General features: G+C 32.9%; 2 protein-coding genes across 2 annotated transcripts; both read right to left on the reverse strand.

The window, feature by feature from the left end:
• Positions 1 to 225: 225 nt before the first annotated feature.
• LOC133031065 (uncharacterized) lies at positions 226 to 2,056 on the reverse strand. The gene is made up of 3 exons (XM_061104311.1): positions 1,228 to 2,056; positions 587 to 1,110; positions 226 to 484 (listed from the first exon to the last, which is right to left on the reverse strand). The coding sequence occupies exons 1-3, from the start codon at positions 2,050 to 2,052 to the stop codon at positions 346 to 348; spliced, it is 1,488 nt and encodes a 495-aa protein (XP_060960294.1). The 5' UTR covers positions 2,053 to 2,056; the 3' UTR covers positions 226 to 345.
• Positions 2,057 to 4,890: 2,834 nt separating this feature from the next.
• LOC115722190 (NADPH-dependent aldehyde reductase-like protein, chloroplastic) lies at positions 4,891 to 7,485 on the reverse strand. The gene is made up of 2 exons (XM_030651325.2): positions 6,873 to 7,485; positions 4,891 to 5,431 (listed from the first exon to the last, which is right to left on the reverse strand). The coding sequence occupies exons 1-2, from the start codon at positions 7,253 to 7,255 to the stop codon at positions 5,023 to 5,025; spliced, it is 792 nt and encodes a 263-aa protein (XP_030507185.2). The 5' UTR covers positions 7,256 to 7,485; the 3' UTR covers positions 4,891 to 5,022.
• Between the last annotated feature and the right edge of the window lie 4,437 nt (positions 7,486 to 11,922).

Here is an 11,922-nt window from a genome sequence, read left to right on the forward strand (position 1 = left end):
ATTATCAAATCACGAAAATGTAGCAAGTGCGGTGCCACGGGACACAACAGAAGCACTTGCACCTACCGAGGTTTAACATAAATTTTTAGTTTATTAGTATTGTGATGCGCTGGACTATTATGTTATTTATATTTATGGTGTAAACTATTTTTAATTTGTGGCATGAACATGTGTTGTACTGTTACGTATTTCGCATTGCATTATTTCTAAACTTTGTTAAAAATCTGAGCCAAAAACAAGTTCTACTGATAAAATAAAATAATTTTAGTGAAAGTAGTTTGTTCAAATTGAAAAGTGTAAAAGTAAACATTGTTCAACAAATATAAAAAATTAAACATCTAAAGTTCATGCCAAGTTCTGGTAGAATAAATCTACTGCCCATCTCTGGCGAAAGAGCGACATATGCTGATCATGTACTCCATCGAATGGTAGATCCAATAACTTATGCTCAATATGCTCTATGACGTACATTCCACAATCGCCGCTGCAATAGTAGGTAAACGCAAAATTTAATAAACCATAGAGAATATTATAAAATTTTTTTGTTAATTAATAAACATACTATAAAAAAATGCATTTAAATTACCTCGATTTTGTCTGAGGTACAACTTTATTGTCCATCATTTCCCAGTCGAAGGGTCTGACCTGACTTTCGGAGGCTGTCATTTGAGGGACCATCACCATGTAATGAGTGTCACATACACCACACTGGTCCACCAATTTGGCTAGTAAAGGGCACCACACATCCATAAGCGAATTCAGTTCGTCTTTCGTTAGAGATCCAAGACTCGAATCGAAGAGGAATATCTTCCACAACTCAAGATTGACCTCCATAGCGATCCAATGTTTCGGTCCGTTCAAGAACAGGGCCATGTATATGCACTCCATACCCTTCCAAGAAGGCAAAAATTGGTTTGGATCCCCACGAAGGAGTTCCAAGATGGACTCATCCCAAACAAAACCATCATGGTCAGTATTGCTCTTCCAAGCATCCCACCGACCCCTCAACGATGAGGTAAACCAAGATGGCATGACAGTACACTTACGTGGGTACAACTCCGGGAAGAAGTGTTGCCTCCTCCTCATCATATGGAAAGCAGCATCCAAATGCTGCACAGCACATATAAATAAGTCAGCACAACCACATTACAACATTAAAAAAAAAAACAAATAACAACGGTAAAAAGCAGTAAATAACAACATATAATACCTAGTTAATAAACTTACGTCATCAGAAAGCCATAGTTTGTCTGTATTTAGGGTCGAGAACCAAGCCACGCCACACAGACCGGTGAAGACGTCCCTCGGATACTTGTTTCCGATGGTTCCCACTAACCAATTTCGAAAACTATGTAGTAGCTTCTCATCAACGGGCCGAAGTGGGTCAACATTCACATTGGTTGTTGATGGCTTCATCTTCTTCTTCATTTCGGTGTACTCGTCAAACCACCTTGGCCTTTTCTTCGTTCTCTTCTCCACCGGTGTTGGAACGGTCTCTAAAACCTGAACCTCTGAATCTTGGGTATCTCCAATGGACGTGACCGACATGTTCTGAGGTGTCCGGAGTACATCTTCCTCATCATTAGGTCTGTAATCATTCGGAAGAATGAACTCATCTCCTGGAGACACGGCGTCTGGCTGTGGCTCTGCCTCTGCGCTGGGCCTTCTCTGATCTCCCATAAGAGCCAATAGGGTCTTCGAGTAACCCATTATCTCATTCTGCCCTTTCAAAATATCAGTCTGGCCTTGCTTCAAAGCAAGCTGTTCCTTTTCAACACGCTCCAATCTTGCCAATATGGCAGAAGATATTGGCACCTGAGGCTGTGAGGTGCTGGGAATAGATGCTGACTGCGGCATAGATGCAGAATCGGGCATTGAGGTAGACGGTGGAACAGAACGGGCCCCTGATGGTGGAGAATGTGGTGGTGTATCATCTCTGAAGATTCCAGCTTCCTCCGCTCGCTGTTCTAGCGTGAGTGCAAGCTTTGAAGCTTGGCTGCGCAAACTATCCTGAGTAGGCTGGCCATCATCGCCAATAACCAATTCTTCCATATCCACAAATAGAGGCGCCTCACCTCCAGTGACGTGGCTCAAAAACTCGGCCTCATTACTCCGCGGACATAAAACGGAGTACACTGTCAACTGCAAATTATAACAAATTGATTATTAGACTTAAATTAAAATAAAATAAATAAATAAACGTAAGCAAATGCAATGAATTAACAAACTTTCTTTTTTTGCAAATAATCTGATGACTTCCTCTTTCCCGAGTGGGGCATCCTTACTCTCCCAGTTCACCATTCGGGGAAAGCGATGCGATCTTCTGATTGCAAATTTCTCAGCAAGCTCGAGGATGGACTCATAAGCCCAATACTGCAATGCTACAGCATATCCATAGGCCGAATACTTTGACTCCTTCTGAGTCGTTCCCTTCACAATCTTCTCATCCATATGCTTTTTCTTTTGTACGAAGTCCTTACTCCAAGTATCTTTCAACAAGTTGAAAGAAATTTTCCCCCACGGGTAATTGTAGAAAAAAGGGAGGTCCTCAACCATTCTAATGATAAATGGGGGAACCAGGTTCTTCTCTTCTTTCCCAGTCAGAACACCCATCACGAACAGCACCAAACCCAACTTGTAACAATCATCCTTCTCAGTGCAACTCTCAAAGACGCTGCGCAGACGACCAATGCTGATAGATGGATCCCCATTAAAATATTCTACTATCAAACGGTCTGACGTTGCCCTCTCCGAAACCTCAGCCTCAGTCGGTCCACGTAACAAATTAAGCCCAGTCACCAAGGCAAACTCAGTTCGGCCGAATCGGCATCTCTTCTTTGCAATATAAAAATGCACCTCATCATCTTTATCTGATTTTATCTTATGCATGAAGAGCTGATGGATAAGAGCACCTGAAAACGCTAATGGCTCTCTCTCAAAAAAATTGTTGAAAGGGGATTCCTCCTTCACCCTTTCCAACAACTGCATTTGTACAAACTTGGCTTTTACTTTGGGGTAATAGTAACTACCGCCCCGCCAAGTAACACGACCAGTGTAATGTTCAGACACTGGCAGTAAAAGTCGTGGAACTTTGGAAGACTGAAAAAAAAAAATTATATTACACCCTAAACCTATAAATAAACAACAATTAATCATTAATAATAAAACAATAATCAATAAATAATAAAAAATTAATAAGACAATAAAAATTAATACAAAAAATAATAATTAATAATAAAACAATAATTAATAAATAATACAAATTAATAATTAATAATTAGTAAAAAAATAATAATTAATAATAAACATTAATTAATAATTAATAACTCATAATTAGTAAAAAATTAATAAATAATAAAAAAATAAAAAATAATACAATAATTAATCATTAATAATAAAACAATAATCAATAAATAATAAAAAATTAATAAGACAATAAAATTTAATACAAAAATTAATAATTAATAATAAAACAATAATTAATAAATAATACAAATTAATAATTAAAAATTAGTAAAAAAATAATAATTAATAAAACAATACAAATTAATACAATAGTTAATAATTAATAATAAACATTAATTAATAATTAACAAAAATTAATAATTAATAACTAATAATTAGTAAAAAATTAATAAATAATAAAACAATAAAAAATAATACAATAATTAATCATTAATAATAAAACCATAATCAATAAATAATCAAAAATTAATAAGACAATAAAAATTAAGACAAAAATTAATAATTAATAATAAAACAATAATTAATACATAATACAAATTAATAATTAATAATTAGTAAAAAAAATAATAATTAATAAAACAATACAAATTAATACAATAGTTAATAATTAAGTCATAAACATTAATTAATAATTAACAAAAATTAATAATTAATAACTAATAATTGCTAAAAAATTAATAAAAAATAAAACAATAAAAAATAATATAATAATTAATCATTAATAATAAAATAATAATCAATAAATAATAAAAAATTAATAAGACAATAAAAATTAATAATAAATAAAAAATTATTAATTGGTAATCAAACAATAACTAATTAATAATTAATAAAAAAAAAATTAACCTACGGGTCCGATGGCTACCAATCAGACCCACTGTGAAGTCCGATTGGTAGCCATCGGACCCATACAAAACCACAAAATTGGCACCATCGGACCCGACATAATCGGACCATCGGGCCTCAACAACACCCATCGAACCCTTGTACAATCGGGCCCAACTATGACCATCGGACCCATACAATCGGACCCCCCTATGACCATCGGACCCACACAATCGGGCCAACCAAATTTGACCATCGGACCCCCCCACACCATCGGACCTTCATCTACCCAGTCCGAAACACATCCGAAACAAGCCTCCTCCTTTCACAGATCCGAAACAACCCCACACCAAATCGAACCCAAACAATTTCTTAAATCTAACAACTAACAATTCCAAACAAAATCACACACTTAATAAATCTTAAAAACACTTTCTAAAAAAAACAAAAAAATCACACCTTGGCCATTCCGTATATGGGGTCGGTGGTCGGTCCTCTGCTGCGCCGTCACCGTCGGTCAAGGAAGGGGCTGCGCCGTCACCGTCGGTTGAGGAATGGGCTGCGCTGTCACCGTCGGTTGAGGAAGGGGTTAGGGTTGCGAGTTGAGAGAGGGTTCGGTTTGAGAGAATAGGGGACGAAGAGAGAGAGAGAATTTTGAAATGAGAGGGGTAAAATTGGGATTTAGGGAAAATGTATCCCACTTTACAAATTATGTCTAGTATTGTATTAGGATTCAAATTTTATTATTTATTAAGCATACAAATTCAAATTTCCCAAAGGAAATAGTACAGTGCAAAGAAAAAATATTTCTTCATCATATATACCAACACTAACTCCATTGATTTTATTTCACATTTTCAATGATTTTACAACTCTAATGCTTATTATTATGATATAATAAAATGAAGATCAAAATCTTAGAAAATTGGTATGTTTTCATGAGATTTGATCCTAAACAAATCCCCCATTAGCACGAATGACCTGCCCATTAACCCACTCACTCCCATCACCAGCCAAGAATCCCACCACAGAGGCCACATCCTTAACCTCTCCAAGCCTTCCCATGGGACACTCATCCACAATTTTCTGAATCACACCTTCACTCTTCCCCGAAAAGAACAACTCTGTCGCGATTGGCCCCGGTGCCACGCAGTTGGCTGTGATCCCAGTCCCCTTCAGTTCCTTCGCAAGTATCTTGATCATTGTCTCCACGGCTGCCTTCGACGCTGTGTAACCGCCATAACCTGGCCTCAGAGCACCCACCAGCGACGTAGATATCGATATGACCCGACCCCCGCCCCCTCGCTTCAACCTATTTGCTGCCTCTCTTAGGCACAAGAAAGCCCCTCTTGTATTCACGCTGACAATTATTCAAACAGTTTGTGAGCATAAATATAAGAGATATTATAACACTTCTAGTTTTAGTCTCTTTGGTACACAATATTTTTATGCAATGTTTGATATTAATTGTATGTACAAATAGATATACAATATTTTAATATAAGTTAAAATTTAATATGATATTATTTAGAATTATGATATACAAATAATTTGATATGAAAAAATTTACACAAAATACTTAAAATTATTTTTTTATAAGTTTTTCACTTATTATTTTATTTTGAAAAAAAAATATTATTTTTTTTCGTATCAATAACGTGAAATCAAAATAATTGAAAAATAATAGGAGCTTTTTTATTTTTACAATTCAAAACAATTTTTTTTTTTGTATTTTTACGAAATTCTACATAGAAACTCCTATTGCAATTAGCGCAACCTAAATTATAACAAAAAATGGTATAGAAACTCCTATTGCAACTAGCGCTGCAACCACTTTAGAAATCTAAATTGTAAATTTAAAAAAAAAAATTAAAAAAATAGTATATGGGATAATTCCTAAAATAATATTTAGTATTTTTGTAAAAAAAAATTAAAATCCGTCAAATATATATTTATTTAAAAGAGAAATTTTCATTTTTTATGGTTTAAGTTTGTAAAAATATGATTATTTTTCTCAAAAACATTATTTTATAGAAAATTTTAAAAAATTAAGAAGATATATAAAAAAATAACATAAGGTACTTAATTACATAGTTATCAATACTTAGTTATCCTTAAGGTAGTTATCCTTAAGGTGTGTTTAGAAGTAACTGTGTAATTACTAGGTAGGGTAATTATTAGGGTGGTAATTTGTGTAATTACTAGGTAGGGTAATTATTAGGGTGGTAATTACACAGTTTAGTAATTACACTATATTTTAAAATGCAAGGTGTGTTTGGATATGAGGTGGTAATTACATATGAATTCCTAATATCTTGTTTGGCAAAATAGTTAGTAATTACATGGGAAAATAATATTTTTTAGTAGCTAATGTTTAATATGGAAAGTTTTTAGTAATTACACAGTGTAATTACATCCAATTCTCATGGCTTAGAACCCCTCAATTAGTTCCAATTACACACTTACACTGTAATTACATGGTCAGACAAACATGCCACCCTAATTAATTTTCCCATATTTTTCAACTTTTTCCTCAATTTTCATATAAAACAACTTTTTTTTTTCGTACAAAAAGTATAAAACTTATAAAATTTATAATTTCTTCTATATAGATCTATCAAAAAAAAATTGTCTTTTATTTGTATTTATAAAATAATCCCTTTAATATAATATAAGAACGTAAATAACAATTATTCACACTTATTTTATCAAGTTTTGGGTATTTATGAAACGATTATTCAAACAGTTTGTGAGCATAATTAACAACACTTTTGGTATAACAGAGATTTCAGAGTAAAAACCTGAAAATGCGATCGAAATCTTCAACAGAAGTGTTTGAAATGTGAGGGTAGTTCGGATCGAGTACTCCAGCGGAGTTGACCAGAATATGAGCTTGGACATTAAACAACTTCTCAGCCGAATCGAAGAGCAATTTCACTTGATCGGGATCGGACACGTCGGCTCGGACCGCGACGGCTCGAGCGGCGGAGGCTGAGGTGGCGTTGATCTCGGAGACTAGGAGATCAGCTTGAGCAGAGTTGGAGGTGTAATTGATGACTAGACGAGCTCCGAGTGAGGCTAGATGGAGAGCTATGCCTCGGCCGATTCCTCGAGAGGCTCCGGTGACTATGGCAACTCTGTCTAGAAGTGGCAGAGATGAAGAAGAAGAGGTTTGAGTAGCCATTAATGGAGGAAACTATAATGGATTTTGAGTCTTCTTTTCTTCCATAAAAATGTTATATATATATACATAAAAAAATAATAATAAATATTGAAAAATTCAACTATAAGTTACCAATATATCTTTATGTGAAATAATATTTTAGTTTTAATTATGTCTCCATATTAGTAATAGAAGCTCAAATTCTCATTATATTATTATTATATCTATACTATACTATAGTACTATACAATGAAGTCATTCATGAGTCATGAGATGTAAGTTTTAGATTAGTCAACACTCAACAACTTCACCTTCTAGCATACTCTTTGAGAATTTTTATTAAATTTTAAAAAATACTACAATATAGAATTGAATTACAATTTTTACATTTTAATTTAGGACTCACAATTTCTAACACAATACAACCATAATTTTGTGTTGAGTTATAATATGTTTAATTGCATGTTTTAAATGAATTTATTGGTTTAACTATCTCATTTGCAGATTCCTTTCAGTTTTCCAGGCAGAAGCAGTTGCTTTATTAGTAGGTTTACGTTGGGCTCAAGATGTGTGTTAGGCTATTTTTAGCCTATGTTTTAGATCCAATTTATGTGCATTTTTAGCTGTGTTGGGACGGAATTACGCTTGTTTTCTATGTTTTCAGGTTCTTTGGAGTAAAAGAGGTCTCGGGTGCAGGAATTCATTAAAAGACGTGCTGAGCCGAAGAAAAACTTAATTTTTGAGTTTTTGCATATCTGGCCGCGGCGATGAAGAGGCTCGCCGCGGCGAGTTACGAGATACAGAGAGAGCCTAAATTTGGCAAATTCTCGCCGCGGCGAGAGGAAGCTTGGCCGCGGCGAGATCCCGTACGGACCAGGGGCATTTTCGTCCATCGAACCCTAAATTTCAATTATAAATAGAAAACTGCGATTGAAAGTCAGGGAGAGCGATTTGGAACCCTAAAACACAGTAGAAAGCGGCAGGAAGAGCAGAAGAAATCAAAGTGAAGATCCAGAGTCAATCCACCAACAGTTTCTTTCTCTATTCCTCTTTAATTTATTTATGTTGAATATTGCTATAGGAATGGTTATGGATTTGTTTCTGAACTAAATTTCCCATTTAGGGAGGATGATGATTGTTGTTTAATATTTTGCCTAGTTAATGTTTAATTACCATTCCTCCATTCTTGTTTGTGAAATTATTTTAATTTGTGCTTAATTTCATGTTTAAGATTGATCACCTTGTGCATGCTCTATGATCTCAATTCGAAATCTGAAAAGTGAGAATTGAGAATGCTAAAATTAAGATAATCGATGTTCTATGTGAAACGAAAGTATTTGCATGACTTATGTGACGAGTAGATTATTACTTAATGCTGATTTCATGTTAGTTTAATTAAGGAATTAATTAGATAACATGTGATTTAGAATCTAGAAGATCTGAAAGGAGCTAGGTTATTTCATAATCTGTCATTCACTCCAAGAATAGGATAGTAATTAATCATTAACAATTTGGGTAAACAACAACAGGATTCTCCTCCCTATTGCCTCATCTTGCTCAACTTTAAAGTGTGTTATTAAGTTTTCTGAATTTCTTTCATATTTTACTGCTTTTAATTCATAATTGCTTTTGATTTACCGAATAGAATCATAAGTATAATTTAGTGGTACTTAATCCAATTCCCTGTGGGATCGACCTCACCTGTGTGAGATTTACTACTTGATTGCGTATACTTGCGTAGTGTTTAAAAATATAGCAACAAGTTTTTGGCGCCGTTGCCGGGGAATTGTTAAAGATTAATATTACATAAAATTATACTAACTTCTACTTTGGTATATTTTCTCTTGCTGATTTTTCTAACCTTTTTTCTTGCAATATTTTCTTGATTTATTTCAGGAATCCTAAGTGCATGCGCCGTCAAGGACAATCAGTCATATTACCAGTTGATCCTGAAATTGAGAAAACTTGCAGGAAGAATCGAAAGAACAAGAGGCAAGAAAGAGTTTCAAAGAATCGCCGAAACATCGGAAATCATGGCTGCCAATGTGAACAATAATGTTGGGAACAATGGGCGTAATAATGGTAATAATGGAGGCGCTGTGGAAGATCAAGCTAATGGCCGTAGCTTGAGAGATTACATTCTCCCTACTCTGACGGGAGTGCAGTCATGTATTAGGCCACCGGCAGTGGATGCAAACAACTTCGAGATCAAACCTGCCATCCTTCAAATGGTGCAGTCTTCAGTTCAGTTTGGTGGTCTCCCTTCTGAAGATCCTAATTTGCATCTCTCTAACTTCATGGAACTTTGTGAAACTTTTAAAGTTAATGGAGTTAGCGACGATGCCATTAGATTGAGGTTGTTTCCATTCTCGCTCAGAGAACGAGCCAAGAGTTGGTTGAATTCTTTGCCACCGAATTCTATTGCTACATGGAATGATCTGGCAACAAAATTCTTGTCAAAGTTCTTTCCTCCAGCTAAGTCTGCAAAGCTAAGAGGAGAAATCAATTGTTATATTATTTGTAATAATATAATATATAGATTAAATATGTGTAATAAACTAATAATATGTAACATATGACTATATTAGTTGTCATCTTTTTGTAACATTTGGGGAGTTGCTACTATGAGTAACCTCCACCATTATCACCAACATTATGAGTGTAAAAGATGTTACACACCTTTATTTGAAATTCTTAATGCTATAGGAGTTATGGTGTGTGTAAGAGTTACATTTGAGTCCATAACATCTATAGGGGTTATGAGTTTGAATTTCAAATGGTGATATCCTAAACACTATATAAAGAGGTCTAAGGTGCTCATTTTGGAGAGGAAGTTTTCTATCAAGAAAGCACTTTGCTAGAAAACCCTAAAGGCTTGATAATTCCCAAAGATATTTCCTAGAGAGTTCCCTTAGTGCTTAGAGATAGGGGGAAATAAGCTTTTGGACAAAGGTGTAATACCTTGTTCAAGTCATGGTGATCCCCACTAATCTACACTCAAGGTTGTGAGTGAGTGTTTATATATATTATTCTCTTGTTATATATATACATATATTATATTACATGTGTTGTAATCTTCTCTTCTACCTTTCATATATATATATATGTAATATATATAGTGTATATATATGTATTGTAACATATATTTAATCAATCTCTGATTTTAGTCCTTGTATTATTTTACAATAGAGTTGTAATAAATCTTGATTTTCTTCCATTGTTATAAAATCTCTAACAATCAAAAGCTTATTCCTTTTCAATGGAAGAGGAGATAAATCAAGATTGTGAGAATACAAGGATAAGAGATTTTATATGAAAACCATTCATGGGTGAGCATGGTGGTGTATATTATGTGATTTACTATTTCATATGATAGTAATATATATAATATATATATGAGTTATATATATGTGATATATATGTGATTATGAGTTTATATCATATAATATATAGTGATATATAATATGATATTTGAATTTATTACATGTTTGTATGTGTATATATATGAGATATATAATATATAACATGTATATGAGTTATGTGTATTACATATATGATGAGATATGACATAATATATACATTAATTAGATTAAATATGTAGAAATACTTATTTTCTATGTATTTATATGAGATATGTGTATATAATATATATCATGTATATTAATGTATATATATGTTATATATGTGTGAGGTATGTAACATATATAGTTGTGTAATAAATATATATATTATGTGTATATGATATGTATATTATAGTATATATGTTATATATATGAGATATGTAACATATATATTTGTGAATTTAATATTGACATTATGTGTATGTTACATATAAGATGTTGATTAGTAACATACATATTATATTAATGTATGAGTTATATAGTATGATAATAATGTTGATAGTAATATAATAGTGTTTATTACTATTGATGTGAAAATTATTATCATCTATTTTGTGAATAAAGAATAGATTTGAATTCTTATTCAATTTGGTGGTGAACATCTCACTTTATGAGATAATAAAAGATGGATTTTGAGAAGTTACATCTTTTATTGGATTATAAGAGATAATCATCTCATATTATGAGATAAGGAAAAGTGGACTATGAGAGTTACACTTTTATTGGACTTGCATTGTGATCATAAGCAAGAACAATTAAGATCATAGTGGATCCAAACTTGTGAAATGAGTCATAAATTGAAAGAGCAATTTTAGACTCAAAGTAAATGAATCATTGTGGATTCAAAAATAGTGAAAAGATAACAAAATTGGAGAAGCAATTTTGAATCTTAAATGATCAAAGTTGTGAACAAAATTGTTGAGAATTTTGTTAACTTTGGTATAATTTTGGGCTAATTTCAATAAGGAGATAACCATAAATTATGAGTAAAATAATCACATTATTTTATGAGTAGTAATGTGAGTTTGACATTTTAGATTTATTGAGAAAACTAAAAATGTCAAATGATATTTTTTAAGGTGACCTTAAAAAGTCATTTCAAGAGGAAATACACAAAAGTGATATTTTATATACACTATGCTAGAAATGTGGGGGTGAGCCACAATGTGTTGAGACATTGTTGATTAATTTATTTGATTTTGAATTCAAATTCTAAATCAAGTTTGGCTATGTGCATAAGTGAAAATATTGACATATTTGGTGTCAAATTTTTGGTAAAAATAATTT

This window comes from Cannabis sativa, chromosome 9 (genome assembly GCF_029168945.1).
Source record: "Cannabis sativa cultivar Pink pepper isolate KNU-18-1 chromosome 9, ASM2916894v1, whole genome shotgun sequence".
Taxonomy (NCBI): Eukaryota; Viridiplantae; Streptophyta; class Magnoliopsida; order Rosales; family Cannabaceae; genus Cannabis; species Cannabis sativa.